General features: G+C 38.8%; 1 protein-coding gene across 1 annotated transcript in view; it reads right to left on the minus strand.

The window, feature by feature from the left end:
* The window catches only part of SH3BGR (SH3 domain binding glutamate rich protein), a 64,146-nt gene that overhangs the window by 10,093 nt on the left and 31,080 nt on the right, over positions 1-22,973 (minus strand). The window contains exons 4-6 of the mRNA XM_060010288.1: positions 11,701-11,775; positions 11,110-11,202; positions 2,824-2,853 (exon numbers count right to left, since the gene is read on the minus strand). Of these exons, the coding sequence (XP_059866271.1) occupies positions 2,824-2,853; positions 11,110-11,202; positions 11,701-11,775 (198 nt within the window). The remainder of the gene's footprint in view (positions 1-2,823; positions 2,854-11,109; positions 11,203-11,700; positions 11,776-22,973) is intronic.

Below are 22,973 nucleotides of genomic sequence, written 5' to 3' on the forward strand. Positions count from 1 at the left end.
TTTTGCTTCTCCCCCATCCAGTATACCACAGGGAAACTGCCGGGGACCACGTGGTTAAGTTTCTATCTCTTGAAAGTCTGTTCTCCAGAGACGCCTAGGAGGGTGCTGTGCCTCCCAAGCTCGGAGCAGCCTCTGTCCTGGCTGTGCACGTCCTTACTCGGTTCCACCCGTGTGGAGGTATTGACCAGAGGCCAGGAGGTGCTGCTTTGCTTCTTAAATGGCATCTTCATTCTCAGCTGTCATTGACTTCAAGCTGCCTCTTCTACCTTTTCCAGGAAGCACAGGCTGGGGGATCTGGAGGGGCAGGGGATGGGTAGGCAGTGTTGAGGGGGAGGACAGATTCTGAGGTCAGAGGTTATCAGTGAGCCTGGAGCAGAGCCCAGGCCTGCCCTCACACTCTCCGTCATAGCCCTGTACCAGGAAGACCCATTTTGGCACAAGCACGCCCAGCCGTTGTGGTGCCGACCTTTCCAGACCGCTGGGACCCTTCTGCCACATTGTTCTCAACTAGAGCAGACCCTAGCACATCGTGGCAGGGAGACAGCGTGTCCCAACCAAGGGCTGGACGGCGCCTGGCAGAGATTGGAGTGAAGGAGGCTTCCTGTGGACTGGCTCACATTGTCTTGAGCTTTTAAATTCCATTGGTTTAAGCCTGTGAGCTGAAGAAGCAGTTCTGTTCCTTCCTGTATCATGGCCCTTAGGGGGCAGAGCCTTAGCTCTTCCGCCACAGAACACAGGTCTGGGAGAGGATGGATTGTGGTGGAAACCAGCCCAAGATGCCAGTCCACAGTGGGGAAACGGCCGATGTCAACTCTGAGGTACTGCCTTGGGTCTGGGCACAATCATTGGCGTTCTTCGGAGCATGGTTAAATGCACACATCCTGTCATGAAAGCTACTGGGTTTCATCGCTTCGTATCCAACTGCATCCAGTCCTGAGGCTGCTGACACTTGACACGGGGAGCCATTTATTTAGTGCAGGGTGTCCATATGCATTTTGAGCAAAGAAGCAAGGCTTGGGGGTTGGGGTAGGGGGAAGGGGTGGGAGCCAGTACTGATTGCCTGCAGCATCTCCTATGTCTTCATATTCAGAATTTGTAACTAAAATATTTAAGGAAGCTGATTTTAAATGCAAATTAAAGGGCAAATGTTCCCAAACAGGGTTAAAAAAAAAAAGAATTCTTCTCACGTCGCTACTGCTCCCCTTGTGGGAAGGGATGAATTAGGAGCTCAGGATCGACATATACACACTACTAGGTAAAAACCAGATAACCAGCAAGGACCTACTGTATAGCAAGGAAACTATACTCAATAGTTCATAATAACCTAAAAGGGAAAAGAATCTGAAAATATATATATATATATATTCTATATATAGAATATATTGAATATAAATATGGAGATATATATATATTCTATATATAGAATATATTGAATATAAATATGGATATATATATTCTATATATAGAATATGTAGAATATAGATATGGATATATATTTTTCTATATATAGAACATATAGAATATAGATATGGATATATATATTCTATGTATAGAATATATAGAATATATATGGATATATATTCTATATATAGAATATGTAGAATATATATATTCTATGTGTAGAATATATATGGATATATATATTCTATATATAGAATATATAGAATATATGGATATATATAGTCTATGTATAGAATATATAGAACGTATATATGGACATATATATTCTATGTATAGAATATATATGGATATATAGAGAATACATGTATATATATGTATATATCACTTTGTTGTACACCTGAAACTAACACAACATTGTAAATCAACTCTACTTCAAAAAAAAAAAAAGCCCCCCATACACACATACAAATAATAATGCTCCCCCTGGGTAGATCCCCACTAGAAATTCTGGAACCATGTGGTTACCTAATGTCAAATATCTTCCAGATGCTAAGCAATGAGCTGCATGTTTAAACCTCATGGTGTCTAAGGTACACACCTGTGGTGCAAGACCTAAAATTAAGACTCAATACTATCTGCTGCCTTAACATCTGGTAAAATCGGGAAGACTTAAAATGGCCTGACCACTGGTTCACCTCGCCTTCTGCTCCCACAGATTGGGTCTCCCACCCGAGCAGCCCTCCTTATCAAGGGACCAGACACAGTGCTTGCTTATCCCCCAGAACTATACAAACAGGCCAATCACATCCTCCACGTGGACCAGGGGACACCCCACCCTCTTGATACTACAAAGCCTACCTCCCACTGCCCCCAATTGTTCACTCTGGTCCCAAGTGACCCCCCCCAGTGGGGCCCTGCATGCATGGATAGCCTCATCCCTTGGGCTTGGAGAACGTGTGGCTAATAAGCCACTGCCCATCTCACCTGTCCAGTGGCAGGTGTTGTGCCATTCCTGTAACCAGAGGGAGAGAATCCCTCCCTCACCAACAAAGTGAATAGGAGGCAATCAAACAACACCAGTAAGCACCATGCAAGCTGCATAAAGTGTGTGCTACTCAAGGGGGTGAGAAGAAAAAAATGGAGAAGAAAACTCCACTGAAGGACTTGGCCCAGCCCGGCCAGACTTCACTGACGACACCTTCATCACAGGAGGCTCAGAAAGCCACACCCTGTTTCCCCATCAATCTCCCTTTGATAAATGTATCTCCATCTTATTTTATTTCTCTTCTTGGCAGGCTAAAGGAGGACTTTCTGGGAGTGTGGGTTGCATCATGTCATTCTCCATGTGGCTAAAGCTGCAACTCTCTCACCTAAAAGATGCTTTTGTTAAGCACAACACGATTGTGAAATATGCTACTGTACCTCTTCTGTTGCTGTCTCTCCCTCTTCTTCCTTAAGTCCACAAACAGAAATGAAAGAAAAATATAAATTCGCGTAAGTTTTTAAGTTGAATCTAAAAATTAAGCAAACTGTATGACCAATATTTTGTAATACTGTAAATGAAAAGTAACCTTTAAAAACTGTATAAAAATAAAAAAATTAAAACACATAAAAATTTTTTAATTTAAAAAATAAATGAAAATTAAGCAAACGATAATAAAATGCATGTTTATCAAAACGAAAGACTTCTATTTATTGAGAAAACATATCAATAGCAAAGATATGATAACTGAGCAATGCCTACGTATTTCATGCATTAGATTTCAATATTATGAAATTAAAGACATATTTTCATCACTCTTACTCCTGAGAAAATATAACTAATTAGTAATACTGCTTAATTATATGTTTGATCCTGTATCTATATCCAAAGCATATTGCAGACCTATAGAGCTATCAGGGAAAATTCAAACCATATACGTAAGCAATTAGAAAATTTGAACAAAATTATGGCTTTTTGGCTTTTATGTCCTTATAACCATGCCTTTAATTAAGTTTTGAACCAATTAATAAAAACAGATCAAAACCTTTTTCACCATCAGAACAAAATGATAACATTTCTGAACGATGTAATATTTAAACACGGATTTCTGGTTAAAGAAAGAAACTTTAAAGTAAGAAAGGGTGAGGCCATCCTGGGCTCAAACAGGTCTCCACTCTGCCAACCCACTGGAATTTCTATTTCCCCCTGATCAAAGTGGGAGAACCAGGCGATATCTCCTAAAATTGCAAAGAAATAAGAACCCATCCCTGAGCTCATGGAATTTTGGACTGAGGGAGTTGAAAGCAATCTCATATTTGCTTATATCCTCTTACCCAGTCCCTTCTATGGACAGATGAGAACACCGAGACCATAGAGTTAAGTAATTTGCCCAGAATCAGAGCACAAGTAAGTAACATGATCAGGACTCACTTCAAGATTCCTGGTTCCTAATTTAGTCTCTTTCCTACTCTACCACACTGTCTCTCAAGGTTCTCGTGGAAGGCAAGTGGTGGAGGAGCTACCACACTGCCACCTTCTCTGGCCCAGCCTCACGTTTTTGGCCAGTTCCAGAACAATACTCTCAGATTTCTGAGACTGGCAAAGAAAATACAAAATGTGAAAACCTGATCCAGCCAGCCAAGACTGAGTCAGCCCAAGACGTTCCCCAGCACTGGGAATCTCCAAATCAATTCTGGCAACATAGCAAGTTTTAAAGCTAAAATAAAGTCCAGGAAAAGAGAGTCCTTCACTTGTTGCAAAATCCAGGTGTTGGTTTTTCGGCGATGTGTTGATTGCACCTCTTTAATATTGTCTCATTCTGCCCATGCCTTGTCCTTCCTTTGCCAGGACCGCCATCTTCTCTCACCAGGGTTACATCACCTCTAGTCTTCCTTATCTCCAACCTGTTCTCCACACAGTAGCCAGAGATACCACTCTAGAAGACAACCGACCTTACCGTGCTGCCCTCGTGTTGAAAACTTTCCATCTTTTCAAGATAAATCCATAATCCTTAGAACGGTTGAAAGGCCACCATGATCTGGCCCCTGCTCACCTCTCTAGCCTCATGATTCTTTATTTCAGCTAACAGTCACATACAACTTTCTCACATCAGCGACACCTCCCAGGACACTGCTTAAAACAATCTTTTCAAGGAAGACTTTCCTGACCCATAAGCCTGAGTTAGGGGACTCCCTTATTTGCTACCATAATCATCATTTATTTATCTGTCTCCCTAACTAGTCTGTGTACTCCTTGGGGCACAACTTGTGTCTTTATTCATTTTTGGATCTCCGGGACCCAGCCACTGTCTGGAACCAAGATATAAGCTCAATAAATGTGTTAAGTGACTAGATAAATGAACCTATAAAGTCTCCTATTAACTCTTTAGATCTCAGAGAACATTCATTTTCTTCTTATCCACATGAGATCAAATTAAAATTCACTATATGCCACACAGAATTGTTAGCTATGTAGAGTTTTACACTTCTCTAAATCCAATTATTTTTATTAATTGTGTACAGCTGAAACAAATGAATTAACAAAAAACACACTATTAAAAATGGGATTATCCTTAGAGCTAGGCTGGAGAGCAGTAGGGGTTCTTACAGGAATAAGTGCTAATCTCAACTTTTACAGGTTAGCTAGCAGCAATTACCGAGGGACCTAGGGCTTTATCAGTATCTGAATTGACCTTAATTTCTTGAAAGAGACATTAAGTAGAGAAAGTAACTGCTCAGAGAATTTATAGAAATACTTAGCCTCAAAAGGTCAGGTAAGCTTTGAAGAACCTTGGCTATGACCATCACCAGCTCCACCAGAATAGAAGCTCATTTTCAGTCCCTGGACTGCCTCGCATATGGCAGCATTCAGTCTGTCAATAAAATGTTGAATGAAGGTATTTATGTATGCCACTCATGCCTCAAATCTTTCTTAGGAGGAGGTGGGATATATTAATAAAATAAACTTAAACATCCATCCTTAGCTCACAGAATTATAAAGTGTCAGAATTAGGTAGATCCTTAAAAGTCATCTATATACAACGCTTGAATTGATTTTTGTGGTTGGCAAATAATTGTACTGGCAAAAGGTTATTTTTAAGATAATTATAATCACATGGTCAATTAAGTTGAGATTCTGCAGGATCTTAGGATAGGGTATGAATCATTCACTTGACGAAGCTACAACTTAAAATCATTTTACCTTGTTGCTCTTCTAAGAAAGCTAATCAGAGGAAGCCTTCAAAGTCTTAGAACCTCACCAACAGTTATTTCTGTTGGGAACCTGGCCAGGGAGGCAGGCTGCTGATGCGGCACGTGGCCAGGACTAAGGACAGGTGTCAGCCACGGTGAATGTCAGGCAGTGGCTGGTTAGGACAAGTGGCTGGTGTGGAAGGAGGGTGGGGGCCAGTCCAGAGGGACCTGAGGAGGGCAGCCAGCCTCAGAGCGGCTGAAGGTCAGGGGCAAGAGCAGGGTTCTCTCCATCTGCAGACAGTACAGGGACGCAGCCTGAGGCTCACGAGCTTGTGGAGGACCTAAACCAATGCCCACCCCTTGGTTGAGCAACTATCCTCAAGATAGATTTTGGAGGAAGCAAAGTGGGGAAGATTTATAGACCATAATCCTGTAGTCAGTCAAGCCAAGGTCTTAGAAGATTTTGGAAAGGACCATTGAGTTAGCAGAGAATACCATGTAAAATACTTTGACCTCGATGGAAACCAAACACCAAGATGAACAAGCTGCGTCTTCTCCATTTCCAGGGTTTCATAATGTTCTCATGACACCCCTAGTCTGTAGTCCTCTTCTCAGTGTGCCCAGAAGCTGAGGTGGCCTGCTTTCCTCCTTTACTCCTCTGGTACTGTTCACAAGTCCCCCTCTCCTCTTTATCCCCTCATCCCTCCCTGGGTCAGCAGGGAAGGGGACAATGAAGTCCCCTCTCTACAGGGGGACTGAAGCTACAGGTGACATCTTCTTAGGCAGGAATGAATGATCTTTTCAGTGTGCACCATCTTGCCTCCCAAACGCTGCCCCAACCTGTCAGCAAGTAGGAAATATACACCTCAGCATCTTGTGTGTAAGAACCCTAGAGGCCTGGGTTGGTGGTCAGGGGAAGTCCATCTCGCTAAAAGAGATAACAGTTTCTGTCCTCATCTCTTTTTATCAAATCAACGTGATATTCTTCGGTAAATATTTTCCCCATTAAAATGGCATCCTTTGAACATTTGCAAGTGTGTACTGAGTAAACATGTGCAATAGTTGAGATCAGATGGACACAACTCAGACACTCACTTAGCTGGTCTGTCACTCGTTTTAACACCACCAGCTGCTGGAGGGAGCTGTTACCACTGCACACTTGAAATGGTTCTTAACACACAGAGGAATGACTTTTAACACACAAATGAGAGGTTTGAAAAAAATGGCCAACCCTGAATAAGGTCTGCAAGTCTACTTAACAGAGATGCACCAATGTCATACTCCTGGTTTCCATCTCCTACTGCAGCCATCTGAGATGTCATCATTAGCGGAAGCCCGGCAAAGGGCACACAGGACTCTGTACTATGTCCCTGTGAGTCTGTAATCATTTCAGAATAAGAGGTTAAAATACATTTGTGTTCCTTGTCATGAATAGTATGGCTGTATATACCAGAATAAGAATTCTCATTTTGTTCTCCCTACTATCCAAAATTAGAGGGAGGGAATAGAGTTACTGTCATTCCCCACACTCCAAGAAGACAGCCACATACTTGTTCTGGTTCTCCGCCTCTAGGGAAGAAGTTATAAGCCTTGCTTATCAAAATCCTGGGCTGAAAGAGGCGAGGAAGCTAGATAATCCCTGGAAAAACGAGCTTGGAGCTTAGGGCTTAGAGCTGAGGAGATGAAGCAGATTGAAGACAGAAGGGGGCAGACGGAGGTGGGTGTTCCAGGAGGTGCTACCCAGGCCCTGCTTGATGTAGACGCTGAACCAGGGACCACTGGGGCATCTGGGTAGCACCTGGGCACGATGTACGAGGAGGCATATGACTGGTCAGTGTGAGAGGCATGGCCACTTCCAGCCAGGGCAGAGGGCCTGAACCAAGCTGAGGGACCAGCGTCAACAGCTGCCAATAGGCAGCAGGAAACCCATGTCAGAAAGTCACCACCACAAAGAACCAGGGCCCTCTCCCCTCCAGTCACCACTGAAGACCCCATGATGACTCTAAGTCCCCAAGAAGGAGTGAGTCTCCAAACGCTTCACCCAGATTGAATCTCCTGCCAGCCAGGAGGTGGGGGCATAAAGCAGATATTATGGTGTCTAGAGAAATTAGTGACGCTGACGGTCCACGGCCAGAAGTGTTATGAACCAAATCTGAACCCGCAAAGATTATGTTATTTATATCCCTCACGGAATGTTGGTTAGAGAAGGAAGCACAGGGAGCTGCTGTTTAGATACAATGGGCTGGAGGAGCAAAAGGTACAATTCCATGAGATTTCCCCAAGGTGGTTTCAACAGAGCCAGAGATTTTATCTAAAAGCCTTGGATTTATCTGAGAAGAATCTACTGGATGTGACTGGTACTTTAAAAATTCACTTTAACAATTTATTGGGTTGACCAGAAAGTTCGTCTGGCTTTTTCCCATAACATCTTAGGGAAAAACCCAAAGGAACCTTTTGGCCAACCTAGCACAATAGCCAACACATGGAAACAACCTAAATGTCCATTGACAGATGAATGGATAAAGATGATGTGGTACATATATACAATGGAATACTACTCGGCCATAAAGAAGAATGCAGCAACATGGATGGACCTAGGGACTATCATACTAAGGGAAGTAAGTCAGAAAGAGGAAGACAAATATCATATGATATCACTTATACGTGGAATTTAAAATACAACACAAACGAACTTATCTACAATCAAAAACAGACTCACAAGTATAGAGAACAGACTTGTGGTTGCCAAAGGGAAGGGGTGGTGGAGGAGGGAAGGATTGGGAATGTGGGGTTAGCACATGCCAACTATTATATAGAGAATGAATGAACAAGAAGGTCCCACTATACAGCATAGGAAACTATGTTCAATATCCTGTGATAAACCATAATGGAAAAGAATATGAAAAAGGATATACATATAATATGTATAACTGAATCACTGTGCTATACGGCAGAAATTAAATACAACATTGTGAATCAACTATACTTCAATAAAATTTTAAAAATGAAATAAAATAAAAAAGCATGTTAAAGAGGTAAAACACATGATCTAATTGGCCTTTCTGATCATCACAAATAAGCCCATGTAAGCCTGGGTGCACAGCCGGGAAAGATGTGATGTCAAATAGCCAAGACGGCCTTCCCATCTTAACCTTGAAAAACAACCCCAAAACCAGAAAAAGACAGAAGGTTCTTGAAGCACAAAATCCAAGCATCCCAAATATCAGATAGTTTTTGTCTCTTTCTTAAATGTCAATCGCGTTTCCTATATATTCAGTCCCAAAGCTAATCACGTTATGTCATTTTTAATGTTCACTGACCCATCATAGTTTTTTCCTTACTTAACTGAATTACAGCAAGTCAAGGAGCACGTACCACTTGTCAAACGGGAAAAAGTCAAAATCTCTCTTTATGTAGAATAAATATTGTTAAAGAGTTGATCATTAATGTTAATACTATATTCATCTAAAATAAAAATGTCTTCTGTGTAGTCATTTCTTCATCTCAGCCCAAGCAAAAATAACACAGCGATGTTTTTAATTCCTATTAGGATCCACAAGACTATAATTTACTTTGTAAAGGGCTCACAATTTTTAAAAATATTAGCAAAGAGAATCCCCAAGCTGGATGGCTCATCACTTCACTGAACTAACCAGCCCAGAGGCTGAGAAGCTGAAGCCAACCCTCCCCCTGCTGTAGAAGTCAGGGTCTGATTTTAAAAATGCTGTCTTCCTCTTGGTCTCGTGGGAGAAAGGGATTGGGGTGTAATGTTTTTACCTTTGTCTCTCTGTCTTAAAAGGAGCAAACTGAATTTCAACATGTAAATCAATCATGTTGTACCAGTGCATTAGGCAATCCATGGCAAGTTCAAATTATAAAATGTTTTTAAAGATGTTTATAAATTACAGGATAATTAAATTGTCACTCTATTTCACCTTAAATTGATTGTTTCTGAATTATACAGGCTGCTATGAAAGCCCACCTAACTTCTAGATCAAGACTGAAGATTTCATCTTTCTTCAAAACAGAAACGTCAAAGGGTCTTAAATCATCAACATTTTGAAATAGCAGTATTCAAACATAAGGGAATTTACTGCCTTGGTTCCTCCCAAATTTAAATTCCTTATGATAAAGACAAGCTGATGCCACCCCCATTTTCCACAACGTGGCTGTCAGTCTTGGCCCCTTTCCCAGTCACATTCGATCTGCTGGGAACAAGAATCCAGTGATCTTAAAAGCTGTCCACATCTCTCCTGGAATCAATAAATAGGTACAAATGCAAACCATTGGGGTTTGGTAAATAGTCTTTGCTACAATTGGCCCAAGGCAGAAGCCCACTGAAATTCTCCCAAGAGGTGGCTCAGCCCATTCAGGCTCCCTCGGTGGCTCCAGGGTTTCCCCTTTGCCTGGCTTCCCAACCACATTTTCAGAATTCCTTGAATAAGTAGCCCATCTGATCCACCATTATCTTAGCTTGGTGCTTCCAGAACCACAGTCTCCCCTCGGCCCTTTACCCTGAGGCCCCTGCATTGGAACCTTTAGAATTAGCTCACAGGCCTTGCATCAGCGGGGCCCCGAGAGTCCCCTGATTGGCATTGAATTGGTGTCAGTTTCCCTCCCCCAGGGACCCTATTATCCTCAGCTCCCATTGGCTTCCCACAAATCTTCTTGGTGGAATTGCCAACTACAAACCGGCACTTGCCATCTGCCTCTACAAGGATTAAATCATGAGCTGTTGCAGTTGCTGACCTTCAACGCCCCTTGAAAGGAGTTCGGGGTGGAGATCAGGAACGAGGCACTCTGTGCTCTGGGAAAAACTCGCAGAACAGGTCTTCAGATAGTTAGATGCTTCCAGGAGAAGATTTTATGAGCCCAATTCTTGCATCTCCTCGTATCTAGAAAAGCACTAAAATCCTTCATGGTGATGTCTGCTCCTCGTGACAAGCAGTAAACTTCACGAGACGAGCAGAACCTTCTGCAAAAAATATGCTCTTGGTTGCACGGACTCCCTTTATCAAAATCACATATGTACTGACGTTTCCCGCTACCTCTTAGGAGCAGTTTCTCAGAGCTCTCTGAGGTGCTATCTCCCGGGCTATAGTCCTCATTCTGCCCCAAACAAAACTTAACTCACAACGTTCACGTTGTGCATTTTTTTTAAGTCGACAAGTGTGATAGGAGTCCATCACTACGCATGACCAAGGCATAAGGTCCCTTGCTTTAGAAAGAACATGAACCCAACCTAACCGTAACAACACAAGGACAAATCATTAAAGCCTTGCGTAGCCTGTCACTCCAGGCCTGGTTTCAGGGTCCTTCCTCTGGCTTCCTTTCAGCCCTCTACTCTCCTTGAGCACAGCAGTTAACATATTAAGTGAAAATTACCTGCTGCCTCCTGGCTAAACCCTCAGTTCCTTACTTTCATGCCCATTCTCGTGTGCCCAGACAGATTCCTGGCACCTGGCAGGGCTAAATAAATGCTTGTTGAACAGAACTGAATCCAGTGAAACTACAGTGAAAACAGCAAACACTCACATTCTTCTCTGGGGATCCGGTGAGGTCGCCTGCATCTTCACTGCCTTCTTTTTGTGCCTCGTGTTGTCCACTTTCTTCAGTCTTCTCTGTTCCCTGGTCATAAAGGAAACCCATGGTATCACTAACCTTGGATAAGCTTCTAAGGTGACACCAGACCACACGTGCTGTGGTTTCCTTATTTAGATACACAATACATAAACAAAGCAAACGTGGACATCTGTGTATTAGTCACTTAACCCCTAGAGTATGGGATCACCAACCCTCGACATTGCTGATTGGATCTGTCGGTGTAAGTCCATAGAACCGACTCATGTGCATGGTAGAGTAATAAAGACCCTAATAGGAGTTAATTCACCCATTTAAGTCTTGTGAAGAGAACTCCAAAGGATTCCATATTTAGGGAATATTTATTTTCTATTGCTTTTGTGGAAAGAAGCTTTATAATTTTAGAGATTAAAAAAGAAAGATAGATGATAGATAGATAGATAGATGAGGTAGACAGATAGACAAACAGATATGAAAAGATTAGAACCTAGTAGACATTCTGAGTAAATGGGTCTCCAGGAGATGGTTCAAGATACCAGCTCTTACCTCTGTGTTGCTCTGTGCTTCTCCTGCCACATCACCATTGGGAAGGGAAGATGCTTCCTTGGGCGATTTTGTCACCTGCATCATAGAAATTGAGAATGTCTGAGAATTTTCTTGAGGATAAATAGCTTGCATTTCGATACCATTTAACTATCCAAATTATATTTGTCTTCATTTTATCTTCACTACGACACTGTAACCTAATTCCATAGGTCAGTCACCACCACTCACACCTTAGAGGCAAGAAAATAAAGGCAAAATATGTCACATTGCAAGTTAGGGGCAGGGCTAGAATACACCTTCTACTTTATGTTCTCTTGACTTAACCAGTGGTTCCCAGTCTCTTAAAATATTAGGTTATTTTTCTCATCAGAAGGAAAAAAATTGTAACTATGTGAGGTGATGGATGTTAACTTATTGTGGAGATCATTTCACACCACTTACATATATTAAATCATTATGTTGTACCCCTTAAACTCATACAATGTTATATTTCAATTATATCAGTAAAAATGGGGTGGGGGCAGGATTCGATGATTTTTATTACAAAGGCACTTCAAGCTCACGGGAAAAAAATTAAGCCATATACACAATTTCCAGTTCCAAGCTTCTATGATACTGAATATTAAAAATTTTATATGTACCTAACTCTACCTTAATACATACATAGAGGCTATTTTTGTTTCATTTTTGTGGGTTTTTTAAACAGATATGGGAACATACTATGCACAATTTGATTTTTTAGCTTAGTACATCATGTACATTTGTCCAGATTAATTCATATGGTTGTAACTCACTGTTATTAACATCTGCTTAATATTAAATATATAACAACTTATTCAAATATTTCCCAGTTTATGGTTTTTCAGAAAGTTCACACGTTTGTGCCTGTACAAACAATGCTATATTAAAATGAATAAAATGGTGGGGAGGATTAATTTCTTTCTAAAAAAAGGAATTGTAGCAATTTACATTCCCATCGTAATATGTGCCTGGCCCCTTTTCCTTTATCTCCATGAGCAATGAAGATGATTGCACTTTTTAATCTTTGCCAACCTGTTGGGAGAAAATGGAATTTCATTTTTGTTTGTTTGTTTTGTTTTGTTTGCGGTACACGGGCCTCTCACTGTTGTGGCCTCTCCCGTTGCAGAGCACAGGCTCCTGACGCGCAGGCTCAGCGGCCATGGCTCACAGGCCCAGCCGCTCCGCGGCATGTGGGATCTTCCCGGACCAGGGCACGAACCCATGTCCCCTGCATCGGCAGGTGGACTCTCAACCACTGCGCCACCAGGGAAGCCCTCATTTTTGTTTTAAGTTACATTTTCCTCATTACTGGAAAGGAAAGGCATATTTTTCATGAGTTTTAGCCACTTACAGATAAATGCCTTCATATGTTTTGCCCATTTTTACGAATTGTTTGTGTTTTATTATCAATTTTTATAGGTTCTTTATACAATAGAAATATTAGCCCGTTGTCAGGTTACAAGGTTTTTTCTCCAGTCTATAGAGAAAAAACTTTTTACAAAACTTTTTACAAATTTTGTTGGGTTTTTTTGTTTGTTTTGTCGCCCTTTATATACACAAATTTATCTAAGTTTTATTCTCTGAAATGTATTTCTATTATTTTGTATTAATTATTAACATCTAGAGACTTAATCCACCTGGAATCTAATTTTGTATATGCTATAAAGTAGGGCTCTGTTTTCTTTCAGATAGATGACAAATTATGCCCGTACCATTATTTTTCCCTTGAATTGAGATGTTATTTTTGTCGTTTATAAAGTTCTATGTATGCATTTGGATCTGTTAATACACTAGTGTATATATAAATATATAAACATATCCATGGATGTATTTATCAGTTCCCATGCCGATATACAGCTTTTATCACTGTAGTTTTTAACATAAATTTCAATATTCAGAAAGGCAAGACTTTGCTACACAAAATCTCCTTTTTCAAGATTTTCTTGGCTCTTCTCAGACATGTATTATTCCAATTCATTTTAAGATCATTTTTCCTAGTGTCAAAAATATTAAATAGGCTTTTCATTGAAATAGCACTAAATGTATTTATTAGTTTAGGAATTATCACTTCTTATTGTTAGGTCATCCTACTCAGGGCATCATAGGTCTCTCCATTGCTTTAATATTTGTTGGTGTCTTTCAGATAAATCTATTCCTAAACATTTTAGAGATTTTTATCACCATTGTGAGTGAGATATGTTTTTTACATTTTAACTTCCTATCCATTATAGTTGATATAAATAAAAGCTACTAATTTTTGCATTTTTTTAATCCAGAAACTTAATAAACTATAATAATAATTCTAATGAATTTTATTGGAGTTTGTTGAGATTTCTAGGCATACAATTACATCATACACAAATAAAGATAATTTTTATATTTCATATATGCTAAATATATATAAGATATTTCATTTTCTTACTTTTTTGTAATAACTACAGCTTCTAAAACAATGTTTAATAATATGGTGATGACAGGCATGCCTATCTTTCTTCTGATTTTAATGCTTCAGTATTTCATGGTTCATTAGGATACAGTTTTCTTTTGATAATTGGTTTTTATAATATTTACTCAGTTTCCTTCTACTTATATTTTAATCCATGTTTATTTTAACTAGGAGTGTCTGATGAATTATATCAAATATCTTCTTGGTATTTATGGACACAATCTTACAGTTTTTCTCCATCAATAAGTTCATGTAATGAACTACTTTGATAGAAAAAATTCTGCTCTAATTTGGTGTATTACCTTTAATTCATTGCTGGATACAGTTTGCTAATATATTATTTAGACTTCCCATCTGAATTTGTAACAGAAATTGATCTAGGTATAACTGAAAGTTTTCTAAGTAATATATCAACTGGTCAGGGATTTCATCTATTTCATATGTCTGTTCAAGTTATATATAGTCAAATTACATATAAATGTATTCAAGTTGTATATATTCAAATTATATATAAATTGTATTCATATATGCACACAGAGGCACACAGACACACACTTTCTCTTTTGTATTAAATTAATCTTGTTTTTTCTTTTTATTGATTCACTGCCTACTCTTTTTTTTCTATTTTCCTAATTTTATAAGTTGAATATTTATTTTACTAAGTTTTTACCCTTCTCCTTTAATTATAAGAATATTTAAAGTTAACAATTTTCCTCTGTATAGATATTTGGCTGTATATTGGGGTTTGTGCATGAAATAATATCTTTTGCTTATTATTTGATGACTTGTAATATCAGTTTTGTTTTCCCTTGGATATGGAGTTATTTGAAATGGCATATATTTATTTCTTAAGTTTTTATGATATTTCTCTTCCATATTGTAATTCTATACTTGGGATAAAAATGTATCCTGTAAAATCATCCCTTTTTGAAATTTATAAAAGTTTCCTTTGTGACCAAGAACGTAATAGATTTGGAAATTGTTTAATAAGTGTAAGAGAAGAATACATTCTATTAATATCTATCTAATATATTCTTATTCTTGTGTGTATACATATATCTATACATATCTATTAAATTGTTTGCTGTCACAGAAGACCCCAAGTAATCAAAATAATCTTAAGAAGGAAAGACAAAACTGGAAGTATTATGCTCCCTAGTTTCAAACTATACTACAAAGCTACAAAATCAAAACTGTATGGTACTGGCACAAAAACAGACATACAGTTTGATAGAACAGAATAGGGACACTGAAAATAAACCCACACATTTAGGGTCACTTAACCTATGACAAAAGAGGCAAGAATACACAATAAGGAAAAAAAAAGTGTCTTCAATAAATGGTGTTGGGAAAACTGGAAAGCTACATGGAAAAGAATCAAACTGGACTACTTTCTCATACCATATACAAAAATAAACTCAGGGCTTCCCTGGTGGCACAGTGGTTGAGAGTCCGCCTGCTGATGCAGGGGACACAGGTTCATGCCCCGGTCCAGGAAGATCCCACATGCCGCGGAGCAGCTAGGTCCATGAGCCATGGCTGCTGAGCCTGCATGTCCGGAGCCTGTGCTCCACAACAGGAGAGGCCACAACAGTGAGAGGCCAGCATACCGCAAAAAATAAATAAATAAATAAAATAAACTCAAAATAGATTAAAGACTTAAATGTAAGACCTGAAACCATAAAACTTCTAGAAGAAAACATAAGCAGTATGCTCTTTGACATCAGTCTTAGCAATATTTTTTTGGATCTGTCTCCTCAGACAAGGGAAACAAAAGTAAAATAAATAAACTGAACTACATCAAACTAAAAGACTTTTGCACAGCAAAGGAAACTATCAACAAAACAAAAAGGCTGCCTACCGAATTAAAGAAGGTATTGCAAATACTACATCTGATAAGGGATTAATATCCAAATATACAAAGAACTCATATAGGGAATTCAGTGGTTAGGACTCCACTCTTCCACTGCAGGGGGCATGGGTTCGATCCCTGGTCGGGGAACTATTGATAAGATCCCACAATCCACATGGCATGGCCAAAAAATAAAAATTAAAAAAACCCATGGGCTTCCCTGGTGGCTCAGTGGTTAAGAATCTGCCTGCCAATGCAGGGGACATGGGTTTGAGCCCTGGTCTGGGAAGATCCCACATGCCACAGAGCAATGAAGCCCGTGTGTCACAACTACTGAGCCCATATGCCACAACTACTGAAGCCCACACACCTAGAGCCTGTGCTCCACAACAAGAGAACACCACAATGAGAAGCCCACACACCACAATGAAGAGTAGCCCCCACTTGACACAACCAGGGAAAAGCTCACATGCAGCAACGAAGACCCAACACAGCCAAAAATAAAATAAATTAAATAAAATAAATTTATTTCTTTAAAAAGTTAAAAAAATATATAACTCAACATAAAAAAATGTTAAATGGGCAGAGGACCTGAATAGACATTTTTCCAAAGAAGACATACAGATGGGCAACAGGCACATAAAAAGATGTTCAACATCACTAATCATCATGGAAATGAAAATCAAAACCACAATGAGATATCACCTCTTAGTGTCAGAATGGCTATTATCAAAAAGACAACAAATAACAAGCATTGGTGAGGATATGGAGGAAAGAGAATCCTCATGCACTGTTGATCAAAATGTAGATTGGTGCAACTACTAAAGGAGACATTATGGAGATTCCTCAAAAAATTAAAGGTAGAACTGCCACACAATCCATCTACCGCGTTCCTGGGTATTTATCTGAAGAAAATGAAAACACTAATCTGAAAAAATATATGCCCCAATGTTCATCGCAACATTATTTACAATAGCCAAGGTATGGTAGCCACCTCAGTGCCCATCAATAGACGAGTGGATAAAGAAGATGTGGCATATATATATATATGGAATATTACACAGCCTTATAAAAGAATGGAATTTGCAACAACATGGATGGACCTAGAGGGTATTATGCTAAGTGAAATAAGTCAGAAAGAGAAAGACAAATACTGTACGATTTCGCTTAAATGTGGAATCTAAACAAAGCAAATGAACAAACATAACCAAACAGAAACAGAGTCATAAATACAGAGTGGTTGCCAGAGTGGAAGGAGATGGAGGGAGAAAAGAAATAGGTGAGGGAGATTAAGAGATACAAACTTTCAGTTACAAAATAAATGTCACTGTCATGAAATGTACAATATGGGGAATACAGTCAATAATTCTGTAATATCTTTGTATGGTGACAGATGGTAACTAGACTTATGGTGGCCATTTTGAAATGTACAGAAATATTAAATCATTATGTTGTATACCAGGAACTAACATAGTATTGTTGGTCAGTTATACTTCAAAAACAAACAAACGCATAGAAAAAAGTCTGTGGTTACCAGAGGCAGCGTGTGGGGAGAGGGGAATTGGATGAGGTAGACAAAAGGTACAAATTTCCAGTTACAAGATAAATAAGTACCAGGGATGTACTGTACAACATGATAAATATAATTATCACTGCTCTGTGTTATATATGAAAGCTGTCAAGAGAGCAAATCCTAAGAGTTCTCACACAAGGAAAAAATTTTTTTTCTAATTCTTTCATTTTGTGTCTGTACAGGATGATGGATGGTCACTAAACTTCATTTCATGATATATGTAAGTCAAATCATTATGCTGTATACCTTAACAGCGCTGCAGTTATATCTCAATAAAGCTAGAAGAAAAATTTTTAATTTTTAAACTTTTAAAAATTAAGTTGGCTGATTACATTTGGTTTTTTTGCTGTAAATTGTGCCTGATATGTAATAAGTACGATATATTTATGGAAAGGTATGTTTTTAACAAGTTTTCATTGTATGTCTAGGAGTTTCTGATTTATGAATTTGACTGCCATGTAGTATGATCCATAAAGATCCATGACTACTATATTTTCTTTATAGATTTTTACAATTTCTCATAATATCTCTTTTACCTAGTTAATGCTTTTGGTCTTGAATTCCTCTGTATCTAATATTATTAATGTCACTCCAGCTTTCTTTTTGTTTGTTTATGCCCTTCATTTCCAGTTTTCTTTGAATTATTGTTTTATTGTTATAAATAACATATGTCTCAATCTATGTTAAAATCTAATACCACTGACAACTCCAATGCCAGTGTAGGCAAGTAATATCCTATAAACTCTCTAACAAATAATGACTATAAACTCTGGGTGAATTTTTTTAAATAAATTTTCTTTAAAACAGAAGAAAAGGAAAAACAAGAGGAAAATGAACCAAAGTAAGAAGATTCAAGAGGAAGTTGACTTAAAAGATGAGAATGACTTGCACACTCAGGTTCACAGCTGCATTATTCACAACAGCCAAGAGGTGGAAACAATTCAAATATCATCAGTGGATGAATGGATGAGCATACATACAATGGAATACTATTCAGCCTTAAAAAAGAAGGAAAGGAAATCCTGACACATGCTACAACATAGATGAACCCTGAGTACATTATGCTAAGTGAAAGAAGCCAGTCACAAAAATACAATACTGTTTGATTTCACTTACATGAGGAATCGAAAATCGAAAAATTCATAGAAACAGAAAGTAAAATAGTGGTTACCAGGGACTGGGAATAGGGAGAAATGAGGAGTTGTACGAGTATAGAGTTTCAGTTTTACAAAATGAAAAAGTTCTGGAGATCTTTTGCACAACAATGTAAATATACTTAACACTACTGAACAGTAAGGTTTTTGAAAAATGGTTTAAAAAAAAGTGAGAATGGCACTAGGTGAGTTGCTGTTCTCAGAGCTTAAGCCTGAGAAAAAGCAAATCTTGTGAGAGACATAAAACCACAACAGTAAACCCACAGGTTTTTTGCCTGAAAAATCCAAAAAAACAGAATTCAGGGCACCCACAGCCCCTAGAAAATGAGGACAGAATCCTGGACAGGTGAGAGGCAGATGGAGGGAGCCCCAAATTCTGTTTATAAACTCTGTCAAAATCTCCAGCTGAGCCCAGAACAATGTGTGTATGGGACTGGTTTCAGCTAAAGAAAAAAGAGCTCAACTCAGATTTAAGCTGCTACTAGAAACATAGAGTTTGCAGTTTGAGTAGGACAAAGTAAATGCCTACTGAAACAAACAAACAAAAAATCAACATTTTTCAGAGGAATGTAACAAAATACAGTCTGCACAACACAACCTTCACTATCTCCAAGTATCCAAAACACTTGAAGTATAAAGAACAGGAAAATGTGACCCATCCTCAAAAGAAAAAACAATAAATAGAGACCAATCCAGAAAGAACCCAGATGTTGGAATTAGCAGACAAAACTTTAAAGCAGCTATTATAACTGTGCTCAAAGATGTAAAGGAAAATATGCATACGATGCTGAAACAATTAGAAATCTCAGCAGAGAAATAAAAACTATAAAAATCAAACAAGTGGGACATTCTATAACAGAAAAAATACAATATCTGAAATTTAAAACTCACTAGACTGGATGCAGAATGAAGATGACAGAAGAAAAAATAAGTGAACTTAAAGGTAGGTCAACAGAAATTATCCAATTTGAAGACCAGAGAGAAACAAGATTTTTAAAAAATAAAAAAAGCTTCAGGGAAATATGGGATAATGACAAAAGACTTATCATATGTAATTAGAGTGTCAGAAGGGGAGATGAAAAAAATGGGGCAGAAATAATATCTAAAAATATAATGGCTGAAAACTTCCTAAATGTGGTAAAAGACATATATACTTACAGATTCCAGAATCTCAGCAAATCCCAATAAGGATAAACAGAAAGAAAACTATGCCCAGGTACACCATAATCAAATAGCTGAAAACCAAAGATGAAGAGAAAATCTTGAAAGCTACCACAGAAAAATGACATATTACATACAGGGAACAAGAATTCAAGTAATCTTCATGTCTCATTAGAAACAATGAAGACCAGAAGACAGAAAGAAACAACATATTTAAAGTGTCAAAAAATTGTCTAAGTAAATGTAAAAGGTTAGATTTACTCTTTTAAAAAAAATACATAGGATTGTTCAAGGCAAAAATTATAATACTGTATAGTTGAGGTGATGATATACAAAAATGTAATATACATGATACATACAGCACAAAGGATGGGGGATGGTAAATGGATATATATGATTGCAATGTTTGTTCATAGTATAAAGTGTTATAAGATTAACTATAGACCATGAAATATTAAGAATGTACACTACAATCACTAGAGCAACCAAATATAGTTTTGCATTACAAAAAAAATGGAAGAAGTGTCACTAAAAAGCCAAAAAATAAATTAAAAGGGGATTCTAAAGTACATCCAAATAACCCAAAACAAAGCAAGAGCACATAGAATAGAGGAATAAAAGGAGAGGGGACAAATAAAAAACAAGTAATAAAACGATAAATCTAAACACAATTAATTCAATGATTACTTAAATATTAATAAACTAAATGGTCCAGTTGACAACAGAGATTGTCAGAATGAATAAAAAATGCACAAGATCCAATTCTATGTTGTCTACATGGGTAAGTTGAAAGTAAATGGATGGAAAAAGATATACCATGCAAACAGTAAGCATAAGAAGTCTGGAACATCTTTTTAAAACAGCTTTTTTTTTTAATCATTATATACAGATAAAAAGACAAAGAGTATTACCAGGGATTTTAAAAAGATATTTGATAATAATAAAAGGGTCAATTCATTAGAAAGTCATAATCATAAATATGATTGTGCTTTTAAAACGTATGAAGCATAAATTAGCCAGATTAAAGGGAAGAACAGACAATTCACATAACTGGAGATCTAACACCCCTTTCTCATCAACTGTACAGCAACTATTCAAGAATCCAGGCTAGGAAATTTCAGCCTCTCCAAATTTTTTAGAACAACTGATAGAGTTGGTTTGATTCTTTCTACCATATTAATTCACTAGAGCTCGTCTGTCTTCTCTCATGTTTTTCCTTCCCTTCATTTTGCTGACTTAAGTTTGTCTCCATTCTGTTTTCCTCAGCTCTGCCCCCGTTATGCTAATCTAGATGTTCTGAAATGCTTTTCTCTTTCACTATTGCTTACCTTTCTGTTCATAAAACTCACAGTTCTCTCTTAATAAATCACAGTTACATAATATGAACGATCCCCAACAAAATGATTTACCTCCCCTGCCCCCCACTGAGCCCAGACCTTCAGAACATTGGTATTTCCCTGCTTTTCTCCATATCCCCAAACCAGAATGGATATTCTCACATATGTCATTGTTCCCATATGGCCTTCCACAACTCCTGGCTATTTCTGAGGTTGTTTAAAATTCCTGACGTCACTATTTTGACAAGGTTTTCCTTTACAGAAGTGGTTCTCAGCTTTAGGAGCACATTAAAGTCCCCTGGGGCCTCCCCGCCCAGAGATTTCCATTCAGCCCATCTTGGCTACGGCCCTGGCATCTCCTGGTACTAACAGCTCCCCTGGTGCTTCTGCTGTGCATCTAGGGCTGAGGCCGACTGCCAGGGTCTGCCTGCTCCAGGGTTCTCGGGGGCCTGCCCCGCCCCCAACCCAGCTCACACTCACCGCTTCTCCCAGGGAAGACCCCTCTGTGGGCCACCACCGGGACTAAGGGCAGGATGGAGGTGGGGTGAGAGGGGTTCAGCTGCCAGGCTGCTCCAAATCACTGCCCAGGGCCCCTCCTGCAGTGCGAATGCCCCATCTGGGCCTGCAGGGCCCTGAGAGCTGAGCACACCTTGGCCAACACCAGGGCTCGGTTCTTCCTTCACACCAGCCCTTTCTGCTTTCCATCTTTCAGGGACTCTTGCCTAGTTTCTGGTCCTCAGACAGCACCCTCTGGTTTTCCTGCCCAGTCAGGAGACGAGGGGCTGGAGGGGAGGCTGCAGCATCACCTTCAAGTGGAGAGCCCTCTGCTCTCTCTTAGTCATGAGTTCTCTTCTCCTGCTCTTCACGCTTTTTTTTTCTCCTCACGCTTTTTATTTATTTATTTTTGCAGTAGGTCCTTGTTGGTTATCCATTTTATTTTTTTTTAATTTTTTTTTACTGTGCTAAAACTCACATAATCTAAAACATACTATTTTAACCATATTTAACTGTACATTTCAGTGGCACTAAGTACATTCACATTGTTGTGCAACTCTCACCGTCAACCATCTCCCAAATTTTTCACCTTCCTAAACTGAAACTCTGTCCCCATTAAACACTAATTCCCAGTCCCTCTCCCCACCCTCCCCACCCGCTGGCCCCTGGCATCTACTGATGTACTTTCTGACTATGAATTTGACTATTCTAGGTACCTCGTATAAGTGGAATCAAACAGTATTTGTCTGCACCTAATGTATACTGGAACGCATTTGAACACATATATTACATTTTAATATATTTCCGGCAAACAGATTGTACCTTCCTTTTTTGCCCCTGTGCTATTCAGTAGGCCCTCACCAGCCATCTACTTCATACATAGGAGTGTACATACGTCAATCCCAATCTCCCAATCCATCCCACCTCCCCAACTTGGTATCCATACGTTAGTTCTCTACATCTGTGTCTCTATTTCTCCTTCGCAAATAGGTTCATCTGTACCATTTTTCTAAATTCCACATATATGTGTTAATACACGATATTTGTATCTTCCTGACTTACTTCGCTCTGTATGAGTCTCTAAGTCCATCCACGTCTCTGCAAATGGCACAATTTCATTCCTTTTTATGGCTGAGTAATATTCCATTGTATATATGTACCACATCTTCTTTATCCATTCCATTCCTCTGTTGATGGACGGTTATCCATTTTAAATACAGTAGTGTGTACATGT

Source organism: Delphinus delphis, chromosome 4 (genome assembly GCF_949987515.2).
Source record: "Delphinus delphis chromosome 4, mDelDel1.2, whole genome shotgun sequence".
NCBI lineage: Eukaryota > Metazoa > Chordata > Mammalia > Artiodactyla > Delphinidae > Delphinus > Delphinus delphis.